General features: G+C 43.8%; 1 protein-coding gene across 2 annotated transcripts in view; it reads right to left on the bottom strand.

The window, feature by feature from the left end:
* Positions 1 to 21,832, bottom strand: part of vav2 (vav 2 guanine nucleotide exchange factor) — a 213,427-nt gene that overhangs the window by 53,652 nt on the left and 137,943 nt on the right. For both annotated transcript variants that reach the window (XM_072240493.1, XM_072240492.1), the window contains exons 5-8: positions 15,880 to 15,982; positions 12,923 to 13,021; positions 10,258 to 10,326; positions 7,397 to 7,497 (exon numbers count right to left, since the gene is read on the bottom strand). In XM_072240493.1, coding sequence (XP_072096594.1) covers positions 7,397 to 7,497; positions 10,258 to 10,326; positions 12,923 to 13,021; positions 15,880 to 15,982 — 372 coding nt within the window. The remainder of the gene's footprint in view (positions 1 to 7,396; positions 7,498 to 10,257; positions 10,327 to 12,922; positions 13,022 to 15,879; positions 15,983 to 21,832) is intronic.

Here is a 21,832-nt window from a genome sequence, read left to right as displayed (position 1 = left end):
GAAAAAATGGTTTTCTTGTCTGATTAATAATCCCAGGCCAGTAATTAGAGTGCTGCTTTATAGGCAAAGACAGGGTCACACACTTCTCAGCTTAACCTCTTTGCTGGTTCCAACTGTATTTAAGATTTCAACACTGAGGCTCTAAATTTATATTTCACCTGAGCCGGTACACGTGAGGCAGTCTTCAGCAAAATGTGGTAGACTCTAATGGGTGTAGACCATTCAGGGTAGTTCTGTACTGAACATGTGCAGAATCTTGAGGCTTCACTGTGCATACATCAGAATCACCCCTGGGCTCAGAGAACAATCAGTGCTCGTGGCTGCTCTCTCCTGTTGGTACATCTGCTCATCAAAAGAGTGAATTGGTTCATTGTTCAGATCACTTGCTTCTCTTATACCCCTCAATCTGAGCAGAATACTTGATTCTGCTTGGTTTACGGAAGAGACCGATTATGAAGGGGTTATAACAACTACCACAGCACCTGATTTACTGTGGCAACACACACAAAATGCCTGAGGAACTCAGCAGGCCAGGCAGCATCTAGAAAAAGAGCAGCCGACGTTCTGGGCCAAAACCCTTTGGCAGGACTGATGAAGGGTTTCGACTGGAAATGTTGACTGTACTCTTGTCCTAGATGCTGCCTGGCCTGCTGAGTTCCTCCAGCATTTTGTGTGTGTTGCTCACATTTCCAGCATCTGCAGATTTTCTAATGTTTTTTGATTTATTGTGGCATTGGATTCACGTGCTAAAACTAAGTAGGGAGTTTAAAGTCAAGTCATTCCTTCAGGAAACATCAGCTCCTAGACCGGTGCTGACCATCCAAACTCAGATCCTGACCTTGGCAATGGATGATTGCATCAAAGGATGCAATTCCTCAGACATTAATCCCCTCATGCCAACATCCTCTTATCTTGGCTATATGATGCTTCATCCTCAAACAGATCCATAACTTGTCTGGGGCTTTTAAACAACAGTCAGATCAGGCTGAATATGGAAGAAAAAATATTAGTTCTTGTCAGGGCAGGGTAACAATTGGTCAGATCAGTTTTCCATTTTATACCTGAGCTTTACTATTTTCACTCTCACTTTCTTTTACAAAATTCTTGAATACTTTGTGGCTTCTCAAAATTTCTCCTCCTTTGAATCATTCAAATCAGGTTTCTCCCTGTGTTGTGGACACAGTTCTTATCGAAGCCAAAAAAAAGTTATAATTTCTGAATAGATCCGTGTGAATCTACCTCTGTTTTGATTCATACGTGTTTGACAATTTGACACAGTTAACCTGGTCATCTCTACATTCACTCCCTGGCAGTGATCCAGCCTGGCTCCATTCTTACCCTATCCCAACACAGCCAGAAGGGTTAGCTTTGCTTCCCACTCCCTCACCATTACCACCTGTTTCCCCCCAGGGACAGATTTTTTGCTCCCAGCTACACCCTCCATAGCATCACTTTCAGTTTCACCGGTAACTGTCAGCACTACCAAAATATCTCATGACCCCTCTTCTAAATGCCCAATGTCTAATGCAGAGTGAGCAGAGATTTCCCAGAACTATTTATTCAAATTGCAGTGATCATCTTTGCTTTGTTTCCTGGCCACCAGCTCCACTCCACTCCTCTCTCATGCGACTGCTGGAAACCAGGCTGTTGGCAATTTTTGGTCATTTCCATTGCCATTGAAACAGACTGCCTTTTCTTCTTCTGGTCTTAATCACGCAGAGGAACATAGAAATCTACAGCACATTCCAGGCCCTTGGGCCCACAATGTCGTGCCGACCATGTAACCTACTCTAGAAACTGCCTAGAATTTCCCTACCATGTAGCCCTTTATTTTTCTAAGCTCCATGTACCTATCTAAGTGTCTCTTAAAAGGTCCTATTGTATCCACCTCTACCATTGTTGCTGGCAGTGCATTCTATGCACCCACCACTCTCTGTGTGAAAAACCTACCTCTGACATCCCCTTTGTACCTACTTCCAAACACCTTAAAACTATGCCCCCTCATGTTAGTCAATTCAGCCCTGCGATAAAGCCTCTGGCTATCCACCTGATCAATGCCTCTCATCATCTTATACACCTCTATCAGATCACCTCTCATCCTCCGTCGCTCCAAGGAGGAAAAGCCAAGTTCACTCAACCTATTCTCATAAGGCACACTCTCCAATCCAGGCAACATCCTTGTAAATCTCCTCTGCCCTCTCTCTATAGAATCCGCATGTTTTCTGTAATGAGGTGACGTTCAAAACATTTCTGGCTGAGCTCCTTGCTCTCCGCTCAGCAAATCCGAGATCATTTGCACCAAGCACACTTCTACTCAAAAACCAGAAACAAAAATCTGCTGGATGACCTCAGCAGCGTCTGTGGGGGGAAAAGGAGGTGTTGAAGTTTCAAGCTGAAACCCTGCATCAGGATTCCTATGTCTACAGTGCCTGCAGATGCGGGAAACCTGAAATTGAAAAAGAGAATGCTGCAGATACTGAGGTCAGTCAACACTAGTGAAAACAGGATACCCTGCGCTTGCCAATTAGCTGCTTTCCAGTTTAAGAACACCTCAGTTTAAATATTTCCAAATCCGACCAAGGTGTCACCTCTTTCTCTGTCATCAACTCCTAACCATTAGATATCTGCCTTCCTTCGATTCTGGCTTTTCAATCACACCTGAATTCAATAATTTTATCAGCATTGACCATGCCGTCAGCAATCCCTAGAACCTGCAAAAAGTTCTCACCTCTCTCTGCCTCAAACACTAACCTAGCTTATTAAGTTTTGATTATTTCTCTAAACTCTCTGCAGTTTAGCACAAATATTTGGTTCAAACTTGCTTTGTGACATGCCTAAATTGTTCCAAAATGTTGAAGATGCAGTGTAAATGTAGTTTTGCTGTCATTGACAACTGAGCAAAGCAGAGCTCCTGAAATTATTACATGGTTCCAAACATGATTCCACTGCCATTAAAGAGAAGCTATTGAATCACTTGGTGTGGCCCAGGTTGAGGCGTATCTCTACCAAAGGAGATGTAAGGCGCTCCTTCCCTCCGCTAGCTTGCAGGCATAGCACCTGCTTAGATCCCTCCTCCCCCACCCCCAATCAGGGTCACATGGACCCATGGGAGCAGGTGGCGGATGGCTGTACGAGCAGTTGGCGCATAGCACAAGTCCTTGTTTTGCGACGACCACCACCACCAGGCAAACAGTCTCTGAAGAGTGTTGTTCAGAAGGAGGCAATGGCAAACCACTTCTGTAGAAAAATTTGTCAAGAACAATTACAGTCACCATGATCGCCTGTCATACAACACAGCACACAACGATGATGATGATTGAATCATTTGATCCTTCGTGTCTATCCCAGCAGAATAAAATATATCTGTCTCAATCTCAAATCAGGCAGAATGTTCAAGGTCTGGCAGGCAGTGGTCATCCCTGCCCTACTGCATGCTCCTCATCGCTGGTCGACCATGGTAGACATATAACCATATAACAATTACAGCACCGAAACAGGCCATCTCGGCCCTTCTAGTCCATGCCGAACTCTTACATCTCAGAGCAGTTTCTACAACTCAACTGAAACAGCATCAAGATCCTCTCTCAGACCCTGAATATCAGCTCAGATGGGCAGACCACTCTCAGCACCAGACTCCCAAGTCAGGCACTCTCCTACGAGCTTCGTCAGTGACAACAGGTTATCTGGAGCAGAGAGGAAATGATTCAAGAATGTTCTCAATGCATCCTCATAAAGGTTCACATACTAAGAGAATCCTCAGCCCATGATCCTTCAAAACAGAGGAGCAGAATTTGGAGTAACACAAAGAACCCCAGGTCCTTTGATGGACATTTCAACTAAAAGAGTTAGGAGAGAGAGCAGGAAAATGATGCCGAGGCCATGGCTGTATTATCCTTGATCTGACTGAATGGCAAAGGGGCTCCTGAGCCCGCTGGTTTGCTCCTGCACCTTACATTCTTTCCTTGGAAGCACGCAGAAGTGGCAGGAGTGTACCTCTTCCCAAACTAAGCGCCCGTCCTCTCACCCTGTCCAGACCTGTGGCAGAGTCCGCTAGTTTTACACTGGCCCCATCCGCCACTTCAGAACCCACAGAACTAGAGCAGAGACAAGGTACCCTTGATACATGGGCTAGTCCAAGAAGGACAAGGGACTTCTGCCAATGATCAATACTTAACCCTCTGGACTAGAATTTGGGGGAGAGTGGATTGCAGTGGGCAGTGAGGAGATTGGATGCAGTGCAGAAGCTGCTGGCGTGAGCTGCAGGCCAAGGATACAGAAGGGTACAGGGTGGGACGAGGAGGTCAGAGAGTGTGGAGAGCCACAATAAAGTATGGCAACAAGGATTATCAGACGGGGTCTGGAACAGTTGTCATATCAGGTGTGGAGAGGATTAAGATTTAGATAGATATGGGAATGGGGAAAGAGCTGACGTGTGTGGGATAGAAGGATCGGGTGCTGTGGAGATTCTGCAGATGCTGGAAATCTTGAGCAACACACACAAAATGCTGGAGGAGCCCAGCAAGTCAGGCAGCATCTGTGGAGTGGAACAAACAGTCAATGTTTCAGGCCGAGACCCTCCAACAGAAATCAATGTTCAGATGAGGAGTCTCGGCCCAAAATGTTGACTGTTTATTCCCCTCTATAGATGCTGCCTGGATTGCTAAATTCCTCCAGCATTTTGTGTGTGTTAGTATGGAGAATGAACTGAGACATGGTGGGGCAAAGGGGATGGGTGCTAGCATAGGTTGGGGAAGGTGGATGGACTTTGGTGAGATTGGGTGAGAAGAGGTCAAATATAATAGGAGGGGCTATAAGGGGTAGAGTTGTCAGATGAAGCAGTGGCAGAGGGATTGAGGACTCGTGGGGTGAGAAGTTTCACACAAGAATGGAAGAGAAACTGGCTGACAATGTGGTAGGAGAAGCCAAGTCAAGTGGTGTTGGTCTGCTGTCTGGATTCACACAGCTTGTGATAAAAGTGAAGTTTGTCTCAAGAAGTAATTAGAAATCCCAGGATGATCCCGTAATCAGTTCTCTCCCATGGTGACAGTGGAGACAGCTGCTTCCGAGTTTGGTTGGCACAGTGCTGTGGGTGATTTATGGGAGAAGGAAGTAGGATTCTTTAATTGCATAGCTAAATCTCTGGCAACACATTGCTGAAAAGTTGCAATAATGGCAGGTGATTAATATTCCAGAAAGAGCAGCAATTACAGAAAACTTTCCTGCACACATTTTGGAATTAAATCCAATTTGGCACTTGCTAATTGCAGGCAAGTGTGAGACTGCATGAAAATAATTAGCAGTGAAAGCCTCACAGTCAACAAAGCCAGGAAACTTTCATTAAATAACGACCTGCTGAGCAGTTACAAATTCAATCTATGAAATGGTCTTCCTGAATATCAGGAGGAGCATAAATAATTAAGGAAAGACACCACATTTTTAACCACTTCTCACTTGACCAGTTTATTTTACATACAAACATTTCACTAAGCTAAAACTGGCACGAAGCTCTATGCCGTAGAATTAATCCATATATCGAAAGGGACAGGGTAAACAAATTGATCAGAGTTATGAACATCGATAGAGACAGACCTATAAGATATGAGAGAAAGGATGTCAGTGTGACTAAGTTTCAATTGCACAGTGACATAGACAAAAAGACGGTGTGGCACCAGTGACACAGTGTTCAATAACCACACACAGATCTATTTTAGAATCATACAGAGACAGAAAGTGGGAACAGGACTTTGACAAACAAAGAGTCCACACCTTGAAGTTGTATAACTTATTTATTGATGTACAGTGTAGAATAGACCCTTCTGACCCTTCAAGCTGCGTCTCAGCAATTTAATCCTAGCCTAATGACGGGGCAATTTACAATGACCCATTGACCCACCAACTGGTACATCTTTGGACTGCTGGAGGGAACTGGAGCACCCGAAGGAAGCCTATACGGTCACGGTGAGAACATGCAAACTTCTTACAGGCAGTGGCAGGAACTGAACCCAGATCACCGGTACAGTAAAGCATTGTGCTAACCACTGCGCTACTGCACTGCCCTTTAAGATGTTAGTGAGGCCTCCTTTGGAGTATTGTCTGCGGCCTTGGTCACCTACCTGCAGGAAAGATGTAAATAAGGTTGAAAGAGTACAAAGAAAACTTGCAAGGATGTTTGAATACAAAATTATGAGAGGTATAGACAGGGTAAACGCAAGCAGGCTTTTTCCACCTTGGTTGGGTGGGACGACAGCCAGGTCATGGGTTAAGGATCAAAGGTGAAAAGTTTAAGGGGAAACTTCTTCAGTCATAGGGTCGTGAGAGCGGGGAACAAGCTGCCAGCACAAATTGGCGCATGCGAGCTTGATTTCAACGTTTAAGAGAAGTTTGAGTACGTACATGGATGGCAGGGGTATGGAGGGCTATGGTCCCAGTGCAGGTGAATGGGAGCAGAGCTGAAATGGTTCAGTATAGACCAGATAGGCCGAACGGCCTGCTGCTGTGCTGTACTCTATGACTCAATGACCAACTATCAATCACCAGTTTATATTTATTCTACATTAATTTCATTTTTTTAAATAAACTGCATATGCTTATCAACCTCCCCCAGTTCTGCTTCTCATCCATATACTGGGGCCAACTTATTGTGATGAATTTTCCTTCCAACCCGCATATCTTTGGGATACAGTGGAAAACCACAGCACCTGGAGGAATCACCAGCAGACACAGGGAGAAGAACCAGACAGCAACCAGGGTGTCGACAGCAGGGAGGCACTACTGTAATAGTTCCAGCAGTAGGGTTTTACAGTAGCAGTGACAAAGACACACTTGCAATCACAGGCAAAGCCCTCCCACCATTGAGCACAAGGAGCACTGCCATCATCAAGTAGCATCCATCATCGAGGACCCCCACCATACAGGTCACGCTCTCTTCTCACCGTATAGGAGCTTCAGGTCCCACATCACCAGGTTCAGGAACGGTTATTCCCCTTCAACTATCAGAGCCAGCATGGACACCCTCATTCACCTCAAATATGAAATGATTTCACAACATACACTTTCAAGGATTCTACAACTTATGTTTTCGGTATTATTAATTATTTTCTCTTTTTATTGGCACAGTTTGTACTTTGTTTGCACATTCGCTGTTTGTCAGTCTTTGTGTGTAGTTTTTCATTGACTCTATTGTACTTCTTTGTTCTACTGTGAATCTCAGGGCAGTATATGGTGACATGTACTGTATGTACACTGATGATAAATTTACTTTAAACTATACATGGGCACATAAACAGATACTGTAACACACACACACTAAAGGCATAGGGTGACACAATAAAAATGACAGGTAAAGGCAGATAGAGACTGAACGTCCATTGAGAAATCCCGGATTCAGAAATCTTACCGCTCTTTGAAATCCAGAAAGACTTTATAGAGTGTGTAGCCTCCCGAGATCGCAGCCAGATCGATGGCTCTCAGTAGACTGTAATGCACACGGATTAATTCCTGAAATGGAGGCAGAAATAATATTGCTAAGCAAGCAATTGCCAGCAGACATAAACCACACTGTGGAGGGTCCAACTCTCCCACAGACACTAGTCATGGACAAAAAGACCAAAAACCAGAACATATTGAGAACATACCATGACACCATAAACATCCAATGATGTAGCGTTCTGGGTGCTGATGGAAAGTTTTGCATTACTCTGTCAATAACTTGATGCCGACCTTTTCCTGACATTATAGTAGTAATATACAAATATAAGAAGACAAATATACAAACATTAATAAATGACAAGCTCAAAACATGTAACCAACACTGGTCAAAGATCAGTACCACCTAAAAGTGTCACTCAAAAGGGACACAGCAAATTGATTGCCAATTGGGTGGTGAACATAACAGAATGGAAAGCACAGAAAAAAAGCCCTCTGTTCTAAGCCGTCCAGGTGAGAGATTATGCTTCACACATCTTCTGCCATCTGATTTCTTCAAACTCAATCCGAGAATTACTCAGGGTGGAAACAAATCCTTTGGCCCACACCAAGCAGTGGGCATCTGTTCACTCTAATCCAATCTGTGCGGATTGGTGATAACATATCCTCCTCACTGATAATCAACACTGGTGCACCTCAGGGGTGTGTGCTGAGCCCAGTGCTCTACTCTCTATATACCCATGACAGTGTGGCTAGGCATAGCTCAAATACCACCAATAAATTTGCTGACGATACAACCATTGTTGGTAGAATCTCAGATGGAGACGAGAGGGCGTACAGGAGCGAGATATGCCAACTAGTCACAGCAACAAACTTGCGCTCAATGTCAGTAAGACGAAAGAGCTGATTGTGGTCTTCAGGAAGGGTAAGACAAAGGAACACATTCCAATCCTCACAGTGGACAGAGTAAGTCGTTTCAAGTTCCTGGGTGTCAAGATCTCTGAGGATCTAACAAGGTCCCAACATATCGATGCAGTTATAAAGAAGGCAAGACAGCGACTATACTTCATTAGGAGTTTGAAGAGATTTGGCATGTCAACAAAAACACTCAAAAACTTCTATAGATATATTGTGGAGAGCATTCTGACAGGCTGCATCACTGTCTGGTATGGAGAGGCTACTGCACAGGACTGAAAGAAGCTGCAGAGGGTTGTAAATCTAGTCAGCTCCATCTTGGGCACTAGCCTACAAAGTACCCAGGATATCTTCGAGGAGCGGTGTCTCAGAAAGGCAGCGTCCATTATGAAGGACCCCCAGCACCCACAGCATGCCCTTTTCTCACTGTTACCATCAGGTGGGAGGTACAGAAACCTGAAGGCAGACACTCAGCGATTCAGGAACAGCTTCTTCCCCTCTGCCATCCGATTCCTAAATGGACAGTGAACTACCTCACTTTTTTAATATATATTATTTCTGTTTTTGCATGATTTTTAATCTACTCAATATACGTATACTGTAATTGATTTACTTATATATATATTTTTCCTCTTCTATATCACGTATTGCGTTGAACTGCTGCAGCTAAGTTAACAAATTTCATGACACATGCCAGTGATAATAAACCTGATTCTGATTCTGTTCTAGTTCTCCTCACATTGACTAATTGCATCGCTGAGCTCCCTGATGAACGTTTTGGAAGAAGTGCAAGCACACCCCATCCTGCTCCAAGGAGTGAATTCTGGAATAGAAGCTGATCTTGGGGGATCTCGATGAAAAGAGTGATGCTTGCTGGTCTTCACCTTTCAGACTTCCTCCCTCACGTCCTCTGCCTCCTATGGCAGGAGAAGATCATGCAAGTTTATGTGGAGTTGACACAACTCCATCTTTCAAATTTGCTTTCTGAGCACCTTTGAGGATGAAGAACCTCTTGATGCTCTCCTTAATTAATGAGGTGCAGTAGTGCCATGTCCAGAATGCCTCTGGCAGGATTTGGCAAAGGCATGAGCTGGTGTGGAGTTCTCTCTTCTCTCAAAGTCTTCATGGGCTTTAGAGATTTTAAAATCACAATAACATTCACAAACATTTAAAACCATAAAAACTGAAAAAATATGAAAATAAAGTTAACTAAAAACACATAAAAGCACATATAAACCATTAAAACCAGTAAACTAAACTTACCTTCCCATTTGCTTCCTAATTTCCTTCCCTGCATTCATTAGCTCTCAGATACAGAACCAGGCTGTCGTACATCTCAGAAGTAATTCCCCAATATAACATTGGGCAACACAGGGCTCTGAGATCGGACTCCATGGGGACTGCAAGTCCTGGACTTTCAATGTGCATGCCCCGGTCTGAGACTTCTTTCCATTTCAATATCTGAACAGAAATGGTGCCACTCACAACTACCAGGATTCAGCCCAACGCTTCATTTTGTTTTTGAATCCTTACATGTGTGTCCCATTAAAATTTTAAGATTCAATTGTTAAGTAAACATAACTTGCGATTTGACAGTGGAGAGTAGGACTCCTACTGGAGAAGTTCTTCGACTTCCTGCATTGTCCCAAAGCTCATGTTTTGATCCTCAGCATTCACCCTCCTGACTTATCCCAGCATTCACCAGGAAACACCCTAGCAGAGCACACATATCCCAATCCCCATCACAACCACCTCCCTCAATCGTCCCATCCACCAAAGCAGCATATATACCCTAAGTCCCAACAAAAGAACCCTAAGTGACATGGATACCCTTCCCCTCAGCAGAGTTCTCTTTCAAACATGGTAAATGAGATCCCTCGTTTCTTCTCACAACTGGCACAGGCTGGAGACACATACCTCCAGATTAATGAAGATAGCTTCCATTTCCTGGGGGTTCAGGACAGCCTTTAATGGGATCATGTAATTCTATAATGGAAAAGGTAAACAGTAATGAGCATTAAGGCTTCTCAACAAAGGTCCTTACCATACTCAAGTCTCTGTCCACATACCTGTGGCCTCCAGATCAAGAACCAAATTGGGCACTAATGTTGTAGGCAGAGGCTTTACCTGTCCCACCACCAAGCACATCTTTCCCTCCCTCCAACTTTCCGCTTTCCACGGGGATCGCTCCCTACGTGACTCCCTTGTCCATTTATCCCTCCCCTCCGATCTCCCTCTTGACACTTATCCTTGCAAGCAGAACAAGTGCCACATCTGCCCCTACACCTCCTCCCTCACTACCATTCAGGGCCCCAAAAATCTTTCCAGGTGAGGCGACACTTCACCTGAGAGTCTGTTGGGGTCATCTACTGTATCCGGTGCTCCCGGTGCGGCCTCCTGTATATCGGTGAGACTCGATGTAGATTGGGAGACCACTTCGCCAAGCACCTATGCTCTGTCCACCACAAAAGGTAGAATTTCCCAGTGGCCACCCATTTCAATTCTACTTCCCATTCCCATTCCGACATGTCAGTCTATGGCCTCCTCTACTGCCATGATGAGGCCACACTCAGGTTGGAAGATCAACACCTTATATTCCATCTTGGTATCCTCCATTAATGGCATGAACATTAATTTCTTGAACTTCCATCCTCCTCTTCACCATTCCCCATTCCTATTCCCTTCTCACACTTTCTCTTCTTACCTGCCCATCACCTCCCTCTGATGCTCCTCCCCCTCCCCTTTCTTCCATGGCCTTCTGTCCTCTCCTATCAGATTCCACCTTCTCCAACCCTTTATCTCTTCCACCAACTTCCTAACTCTTTACTTCATCCCTTCCCCTTCTCCCAGTTTCACCTATCATCTGTCACCTGTAATTCTTCCTCCCTTCCCCCACCTTCTTATTCTGACTTCTTTTCCCTTCCTTGCCAGTCCTGATGAAGTTCTCAACTCGAAACTTCGACTGTTTATTCCCATCCATAGATGCTGCCTGACCTGCTGAGCTCCTCCAGCACATTGTGTGTATTGCTCTAGATTTCCAGCATCTGCAGTAACTTTTGTGGCTATAACTGTCGGCTGTGGCTCAGTGATAACGGCCTATCTGAGCCAGAATTTGGCTCAAGTGTTAGACGTTTTCTCAATCATGAGTCATTGGTTTTATTTTTTATTAATTTTATTGGAAGTAGTGTCACAAGGAACACCAGCATTAATTATCAATTCCTAATGGACCTTGAGAAGATGGAGGTGACCTTCTCAACTACTGCAGGCTTTCCGGTTAATGCACTCACACAACTCTGTTGGTTGGGGATTTAGACTCTGTCACACTGAAGGAGAATTGATATGCTTACATGTGAGGATAGAGTGTGATTAGATGGAAACCTACAGGTGATAGCATTCTCATGAACTTGCTAAACTTGTCCATCATGGTGGTCAGTGTCTGGGACTTGGGAGGTGCTGTTGCTGTAGATAAGTAAGAGGTTGCAATGCATTTTCTGGATAGTAATTATTTTTAGCAGGTGGTGGAAGGCGTAAATTGGAATAAAAGGTGGTGGAAATGTTCCAAGCAAGATTATTGCTTTGTTCTGAATGCTGTTCTGATTTGTGAATGTTATTGGCAATGCACCTATTCCGGGCAAGAGAAGAGTATTCCACCATACTTCTGCTGTATGCCTTAAAGATGGTGGAAAATGTTTAAGGTGTCAGGAGGTTAGTCGTCAGACTATTCATCTTCCAAGTAATGTAAAAGCTCCTCCCTTTAATTAATTATCAATAGCTTTAGATAATCACAGTGTATCCTCTAACCTCATGGATTTTCATTTATTTCTGAAATGAATGCAAATGTATGGAGTATAATTAGATATGTCTTAACAACTTGCTGGACAGCTTGGAAAAGATGTAAGGTTCGCCTCTATACTTTCCCTCCAAACACTTCAGGGCAAGTACAACAAAGAGTTGGATAGACTAGTGCTACTGTCACACTTTCTCAGGGAAGGAACAACACTACATAACCAAAGTAAAGCTCCCTGAGCATCAATACCTGTTCTTAACAATGCACAACTGCAACCTTTCCAATTGGACGAGTCAGATTGTGTTAAGAGACACCTCAGTTAATAGCTGGGTCATGACTAACCTACTCACCTGACATAACCTGCAGTAGGTCTGAAGGACATCACCAAGGACGGAACACAAACCTAGTTCCTACAGTGGAACTAAGGTGTGCATCTCAAGACAGCACCCATTTCAATCACTGCCCTGGGATCTCAAAAATGTTAAATTTGTTTGTTTAGAGATACGGTGGTCCTCCGGCCCGACAAGCCGCTGCACACAGCAACCCACCTACTTAAGCCTAGTCACAGGACAGCTTACGATGACCAATTAACCTCTAACCAGCACATCTTTGGACACTGGGAAGAAGCCGGAGCACCAGGAGGGATCCCACGCGGTCAGGAGGAAAACAAACAAACAAGACAGCACCAGGATTGCACTCCCAACTCCAGCACCCTAAGCTGGAGTAGTGTTGGGCTAGCTGCTACGCAGGCACGGGTGTGGGGAAGAAAGTGATGAAATATTCCAGTATGCTTGCCTTCTCAATGTCCTCCAGCGTTTTGTAATACTTGGCCTCAGTTTCTTGGATCTCCAGGAGGCAGCAGTTCCTCTTGTCATCCTCTGTCATTCCCAGCTTCTGTTAGACCAATAACACATACAAAAAAACCTGCCTTATTACAAAAGTTAGGGGAGTGGTGCTGAGGGGTTGTAAAGGTGCTCGTGGCTGGGGTCATGAGGAGCACGGGTGGGTGAAAACTGGAAGGGAGGGGGCGGCAAGTAAAACATAAAGAGGAAAGGGAAAGACAGAGCAAAAGTGAAGTGATAAGAGTGTGGAAATGAAAGTGAACGCAGAACCTGTAGATGGGATAATGCCCAAAGGCGGGTGGTGGAGATACCCAATATGTAGATAGCACTGGCCATCTCCACCACCCTCGGCTGCTTTGTAGAATCATTTCATCAGCAGTAAGTAGGTTCTCACAGTGAAAATCACATCACATTCTAAGTCTTCAAGCATGCTGGGTCACAGTCAAAAGACAAAATAAATGGGAATGATTATCAGACAGACAGCATCTCGAGGCTGCTCCAGGACACCAGAGATCACAACCCAAGACTGCCGATCGGATCAGATCACATGCTGGATCCAGCACTGGCACGGAGCTGTCCAAGGTCACATGCAACGCCTTTCCAAAACAGAGCACACACTTTAACATGGAGCACTGACGGACAAAGTGTACGGCAACACATGAGGAACACGGTTTAGGAGAGGACTGACAGGCAGAAGGATTGAGAGCACGTCATCTTACCTGCATGTACCTAATCTGCAGCATCAAAAACATAAAGAGCTCTAATAAATAACATCAGCGACACAGCTCACTGCACAGCCTTGCAAACCCTGCATATTAATCCATACGCTCCTTCTTTATGGAAGGTGCACTTTAATCACAGGTAATAAATGATCATCAGCCTCACATCCAGTAAAGGGATGAATGAAGATCACACATTCACAATGACAGTGCCATGTACTGAGCAATGCTAGGGAGAAATTGAACACATTCACTGTGTCTACCAAAGTGGCATTAGGCAAACAGGATGTCCTAAAGGATGATACGTAAAGCATTCAACAAGGTCCTTCATGGAAGGCTGATCCATGGGATTCACAAAAACCTGGCAGACAGGATTCAAACTCAGCTTGGCGATAGAGGGTGGAGACGAGTTATTCTGACTGGAGGTCTGTGACCTCCGTTCTTCGTATGTAAATAACAGTGAAAATCACATTCAAAGTCTTCAAGCGTGCTGGGTCACAGTCAAAAGACAAAATATGTAGGCAGGCCGATCCGTGAATTTGTGGACAACCCAAAAATTGGTGGAGCTTTGCCTCACAAAAGGTTAAGTTGCAACGAAGAGTCCATGGTGTTGCAGGCATGGATAGAGGATTGGCTAAGAGGCAGGATGCAGTGAATAACATTAAGAGGCAATGATAACCAGTTGGGTGTCACAGCGGAAGCAAAAGTGTGTAAACCATATATGGAGTTTACACAAGAATAAATGGGAAGGCAATTTGAGACAGGGCGCACAAATAGCTTACAGAGAAATATTTGTTAGGATGTTAATGGACAAAATGTTGGCAACCGAAATATATCAAGAGAAAGGTGAATTTTGGAGGGAAAAACAAAAGAACAGTATTAAATTAAGGAAGTCTTACTGCAACTGTGCAAGAACGTAAAAGGATAAGAAAATGGGAGTTGGAATAGGCTGCCTGGCCCCTCAAACCTGCCCTGCCATTCAATATGAACGTGGTAGATTTGTCCCAGGCCTCAATTCCCATGTTGTGTCCGTTCACCCTAACCCCCAATTCTCCGGTCTTCAAAAATAATTACCTATAACCATATGAATGCATGCAGGCTTTCTCCCCTCAAGACAGATGAGACTAGAACTGGATGTCATAGGTTTAGGGTGAAAGGTGAAATATTTAAGGGAAATCTGAGGGGAAACTTCTTCACTCAGAGCGGTACAAAGTGTGGAACCTGACAGACCAGGTCCGCACGACCAGACAGGGTGAAAGACATGTTTCAGTGCTATGGTAGTCATCGAGTATACAGCACAGGCCAGGAATGAGGGGTGGCGTCAAAACTCCACAAATGTTCTGGGAAAAGTATTTCAGAGACTCACCACTCTCAGCAAGAGGAAATTACAATGCATCTCAGTTTTAAAAGACTGCACCTTATCTGTGTCAGTATTTGAGACCCTTCCACTAACTAGTACACAAGGACTTTGTCAAACCCCTATGGGATTTTATGTTTCAAGAATATCCACCTCATATTTCTGAAGAAAGAATCCAGGTTTAACATAGCCATTAGTGATAAAACAACCCTCTCATTTCAGAAATTAGATGAGGTGATCCCGACTTCAATTTTTCCAATGCTTATATATATTTCCTTAAATAATTCTACCAAAACTGTATGCTCGGTGCAGAGTCACCAGATTTCTGTAGAATTTTATCAATACTAGAGGGCAAGAACAGAAAGCAGATTTGAGGAACATTGAATCGACCATGATCCTACTAAATGCTGAAGCGGATTGGGAGGGCCACTTGATGGTCCTCTGCACAATATAACTCAAAATTCTGATGGCAGCTCTTTAGTTCTGAGGCATAGCCCAGTTGGGGTGATGTGGTGAATGAGCAGGAGGGATACAAGTGTGGGGAGAGGAGGTTAATGCAGGAAAAAGGGAGGCCAGACCAGAAGAGTGAGGGAAGGTAGGCCTGGGGAGGGAGAGGAAGCAAGGGTGAAGAGGTGAGGAACGAGACAGGATAGGAGGGAAGGCATGGGAGTTGCAGAGAGGAAGGAAGAGAGAAAAACCAGACAGTCCCACTGAACTAAGGACTGAAATGAAGCATGTCTGCTGTAACACTCAAGGGCCTTCAGTCTCAAGTTGATTCCCTTCCTCCTCCCCCCCTCCCACACTATTGGCTGTGCAGAGATCAAGAGTGCTTACCATTGGCTGCCGGACTTCCACCTTGATGATGTCCTCGTATATATCGTCACCGTCATCGTCACACGGAACACAGTCGTAAATATCCTCTCCCAGGTCGTGCTCGCTGGAGGAATGAAACATGTTAGAAGCACTGTGCCCCGGAAAGCGTTTTAGAGTTGAGGTATGGATCTGGAATTGGGGGTAGAGCCCAGGGACTGTTTAAAGTGGGAATATGGGATTTCATTCAATTTGTGCTGCGTTCACTTAACATTAAATAAACAAAGAAAATATAGAATACACTCCGGGTTCTGCACTGGATAGTGACATCATTGAGTGAGGAATCCCATGAATTATTCCCAACAATCAATCTGTAAAGGCAGACACAATTAAGGGCTTGAGGTTTTGAGAATCTGTGGTGCACATTCTGATCAAGCCACAGATCAACATTTCTTGGAAATACTTTGTGGGCTTCAAAGCCTGACTCCATTTGGTTTATCAAGAATTCCCCAGCATGACATTGTGAACAAGGAGCCTGAGGCTTTTAAATCCCGTGAATGCAATCCTGATGAAGGTTATCCATCTGTAGTTAACATATGAGCACCTCGGGCAATAGCTTAAAAGTATTAGACATGTGCAAGCTGTTGGCATAATGCACCTTGTAGCTTCCTGAGCACAAACCCTGTTAACTCTATCCACTGCTAGCAGCTAGTGAACCTCGAAATCTTCAAAGTGAGTTTGATATTAAGCAAGTCTTTTGTTCAGCTCAGCGTGAGGCTGATACTGAGTCTGCTAGAGACATGATGGCAAATCAAGGGTTAATTGTGTTTGGTGCAGTGTGTAGTAATGTTCCATCCACTGATCCGTGCAAATATCTGAGGTCGTCCACGTCCCGAAGCAAACTCACAAAGGAACTATTTTGCATCCAGTCCCCAGAACCAGAGTAGGCTATGGGCATCAACTGCTAATGTGCCAAAGCCTCTTAATCCATGCAATTATGAATTGTGCACAGGAAAATGCTTAAAGAGGACCTATTTGTCATACCCTGTGCCTCCTGATAACTTAAGCTTCTGATGTGTATTTAATATATCAGTAATATTTTGAGGGATATTGTAACTATATTTTTATTAAGCATTCTTTGTTTGTTTAAATAATTCATTATGGGTCATATGTAAATGTACAGGAATGAAACACATCATTACGCCATCACGTCATAAGTGTGCACCTTGCTAAAGTAAAAACAAAACCAAAGTACATGCATTATTCCCGGCTCCTTGTATTCTTTCAATTGGTTTCATGTTTTGGTGTTACTTAACATAACAGTGGAGATGAAGAAGTCTTAAACGAAACCAAGACAACTATCTACCTGCAGCAAGACATCTGAGTTTAAAAAAAAGCACAACCAGACTTTTGAGTTTGAAGATAAAATCGCTGCATGTTTTTTTTTCTTCACAAGAGGAGAAAGACATTTGAATTTTTAAAAAAGGGTAGAAACCAGAAGAATTCATGGGTTCATGATCAATGAGTACTGGTTAAAAATAATCATAAATTTTTTTAAAAAGAGCAGAAATGGATGGGTACATTGGAAAGATAGATACGTTCAGTTGCACACTGGATAACTGGCTGATGTATAATGAGTGAATTGAGCAGTATTTTTAAGCCATTGGGAAATGAGTGCCAATTTTACTGAAAATAATAGGTGGGAAAGCATATAGATTGCTGAGAAGTTTAACTGCTCCAACCGGACCAGTCAGAATGAGCTTGCTGATACCTTAAAGTAATGAAGCAGCATAGAACTGAAACCATTGTGATTGCATAATATTTAGGTTTCACAAGCAGAATCAAAAGGAAGGGAAGTCCATTTCAGCACATGTGGCTGAATTGAACAAGTTGTCTGAGCATTGTTAGTTCTGTGATGGGCTTATGACTGACAGATCATTTAGTTTGTTCAATCTTACAAGAAAGCATTCAAAAATGGTTCCTAACTAAAGCATAACTCACGTTTAAAAGAGCAGTTGAAATTGCTGTATCAATGGAAACAGCAAACAGAGCTATAATTGCACTACCTGAACAGAAACTTGCCTGGCCAAACAAATTGTGTTACCATTGTGACGGGGGCTCACATAATCCAGACCAATGCTGGTTTAAAGGCAAAACTTGCAGAAAATGTAACAAAGTAGGACACATACAAAGTGCGTGTCAGCAAACAAAAATAAATGGACTGAACTGGGAAGAGAAAAGGATAAAAAGTCACGTTGCTGTTTCAAAAGGAGCATTAATCTGCATGCTAGGGCACCACAGTAGCCCAGCAGTTAGTGCAATGCTATTGCAGCTCGATGCATCAGAGATCAGGGTTTAAAACCGACAGCCTCTGTAAAGAGTCTAAACAACCACCTTGTGGAATGCATGGGTTTCCTCTGGGTGTTCCAGCTTCCTCCCACAGTCCAAAGACATACCGGTTAGTAAGTTAATTGGTTATTGTAAATTGTCCCATGATTAGGTAAGATTAAACTGGAAGTTGTCAGGGGTTACTTGGTGATGCAGTTTGAATGGGCTGGAAAGGCCTAATCTGCACTTTGTCTCTAAAAACAAAAAATATCAAATTGTGATGAGAGTGACACAGAACTGCATTGCCTTAAGATTTACAATGTAAAAATTTATGAGACCAAGCAATATGGCTTACACCAGAAGTGAACAGCAAATAAGTCTAAAATGGAATTGGACACTGGCTCAGCTTTCAGTATGAAAGGAATAGATGAGGCAGGAAAATTGTTTCCACTGGTGGTGAGACTAGAACTAGGGGACATAGCCTCAAGATTTGGGGGAGTAGAATTAGGACAGAAATGAGGAGGAACTGCTTTTCCCAGAGAGTGGTGAATCTGTGAAATTCTCTGCCCAATGAAGCCATGGAGGCTACCTCAGTAAATATATTTAAGACAAGGTTGGATAGATTTTTGCATTGTAGGGGAATTAAGGGTTATGGGGAAAAGGCAGGTAGGTGGAGATGAATCCTCGGCCAGATCAGCCATGACCTTATTGAGTAGTGGAGCAGGCTCGATGGGCCAGATGGCCTACTCCTGCTCCTATTTCTTATGTTTCAGTCATTCCACAAAATGAGTTTGAACGCATTTCAAAGATACTGAACTGAAGCCTGCAGTGGTGGGAAAGATGCTGGAGTCAATTATAAAAGATGAAATTACGACACATCTGGATAGCAGTAACAGGATCGGTCCCAGTCAGCATGGATTTACGAAGGGGAAATCATGCTTGACTAATCTTCTGGAATTTTTTGAAGATGTAACTATGAAAACGGACAAGGGACAGCCAGTGGATGCAGTGTACCTGGACTTTCAGAAAGCCTTGATAAAGTCCCACATAGGAGATTAGTGGGCAAAATTAGGGCACATGGTATTGGGGGCAGAGCACTGACATGGATTGAAAATTGGCTGGCTGACAGAAAACAAAGAGTAGCGATTAATGGGTCCCTTTCAGAATGGCAGGCGGTGACCAGTGGGGTACCGCAAGGTTCAGTGCTGGGACCGCAGCTGTTTACAATATATATTAATGATTTAGATGAGGGAATTAAAAGTAACATTAGGAAATTTGCCGATGACACAAAGCTGGGTGGCAGTGTGAAATGTCAGGAGGATGTTATGAGAATGCAGGGTGACTTGGACAGGCTGGGTGAGTGGGTAGATGCATGGCAGATGCAGTTTAACGTGGATAAATGTGAGGTTATCCACTTTGGTGGTAAGAACGGGAAGGCAGATTATTATCTAAATGGAGTCAAGTTAGGAAAAGGGGAAGTACAACGAGATCTAGGTGTTCTTGTACATCAGTCACTGAAAGCAAGCATGCAAGTACAGCAGGCTGTGAAGAAAGCTAATGGCATGCTGGCCTTCCTAACAAGGGGAACTGAGTATAGGAGCAAAGAGGTCCTTCTGCAGCTGTACAGGGCCCTGGTGAGACCACACCTGGAGTACTGTGTGCAGTTTTGGTCTCCAAATTTGAGGAAGGACATTCTTGCTATTGAGGGAGTGCAGCATAAGTTCACAAGGTTAATTCCCGGGATGACGGGACTGTCATATGTCGAAAGTTTGGAGCGACTGGGCTTGTATACTCTGGAATTTAGAAGGCTGAGAGGGGATCTTATTGAAACATATAAGATTATTAAGGGATTGGACACACTGCAGGCAGGAAGCATGTTCCCGCTGATGGGTGAGTCCAGAACCAGAGGCCACAGCATAAGAATAAGGGGTAGGCCATTTAAAACGGAGTTGAGGAAAACTTTTTCACCCAGAGAGTGATGGATATATGGAATGCTCTGCCCCAAAAGGCTGTGGAGGCCAAGTCGCTGATACTTTCAAGAAAGAGATGGATAGAGGTCTTAAAGATAGTGGAATCAAAGGTTATGGGGATAAGGCAGGAACTGGATACTGATTGTGGATGATCAGCCATGATCACAGTGAATGGCAGTGCTGGCTCGAAGGGCCGAATGGCCTACTCCTGCACCTATTGTCTACTGTCTATATCCAAGTAAGAACTTATACTGGAGAAAAGATACCTCCTGTGGGAATGACATTTGTAAGAGTGCAGTACAACAACCAACAAGCCACATTGGGCTGGCATGTGGCAAAAATAGGAGGGTCAGCATTGTGCGGACATGATTGGCTGAGACAACTACAAATTGATTACAGATGCACACACCATTTGATGCCACACTCCCTGCAACAGAGTCAACTGAAAGTGAAGTAAGAAAGGTACTAAATGATGCCACAGAGGTGTTCAAGAATGTCATTGGAACACGCGAACGTATCAAGGGTAAAATAGTATTAAATGAAAATGCACACCCCAAGTTTTACAAAGCCTGTCCAGCTCTTTATACCATCTGTGATGAAGTAGCCAGTGAGCTAGATAGCATGGAGGCTGAAGGAATTCTTTCCAGATTTGATTGGAGCCCGTGGGCAATGCCAGTGGTTCCAGTAGACAAGAAGAATGGGTCTGTTAGGATCTGTGGTGATTTTAACAAACCTTTCTGCAGGAACGCATTTCAGTAAAGTGGACTTAGTTGAGGCTTACCTACAGATGGAGATGGAAGAAGAGCCTGAAGTGTTTCTCACTATAAACACTCACAAGGGGCTTTATTGCTATAATAGGCTTATTTTAGGGGTTGCATCTACACCTGCATGCTGGAAGAAAGACAAGGACTAGGTGTTGCAAGGCTACCCAGGCACTCAGTGTTACTTGAATGACATCATTGCTACTGGTAAGGATGATAAGAACCATCTTCAAAATCTCAAGATTGTGTTTAAAAAGTTCAGAAGATTATGCGCTCAGAATACAATGCAACAAGTGTGAATTATTTAAACCAAGCATCACTTACTGTGTTCACACTATTGACAAACAAGGATTACACAAGTGTGCTGAGAAAATTCAAGCAGTGGTGGATGCACCAGGGCCAAGGGATGTGTCACAGATGCGGTTGTTTTTAGGATTTATTAATTACTATACAAGGTTCTTGCCAAACCTGGCTACAGTGCTCCACCCCTTGAACTCATTACTACAGATCAGGAAGAAATGGCAATGGACAAAGAAGTGTGAGGTGGCTTTCCAAAAGGGAAAGGAAATGGCAACGTCAAACACTGTACTCACACATTACAATCTACATCATCCATTGAAGCTTGATTTATGGCATAGGTGCAGTCGTGTCACATGTAATGAGTGATGGAAGTGGATACCCCATAGCCTTTGCATCACGTTGCTTTACTGTTGCAGAGAAAAATTGCACACAGATTGACGGAGATGCTGTGAGTCTGATTTTGAGTGTCAAACATTTCAACCAGTACTTGTATGGGAGGGCGTTTACCTTCATTACTGTCATCAACCACTGGTGTCCATTTTCAATCCACAGAAGGGAGTTTCACTAACAGCAGCAGCACAAATGCAGAAATGGGCCCTGTTTCTCAGAGGACACAAG

The sequence above is a fragment of the Mobula birostris genome, chromosome 22 (genome assembly GCF_030028105.1).
Source record: "Mobula birostris isolate sMobBir1 chromosome 22, sMobBir1.hap1, whole genome shotgun sequence".
Lineage (NCBI taxonomy): Eukaryota > Metazoa > Chordata > Chondrichthyes > Myliobatiformes > Myliobatidae > Mobula > Mobula birostris.
This window is presented reverse-complemented; position numbering and strand designations above follow the sequence as displayed.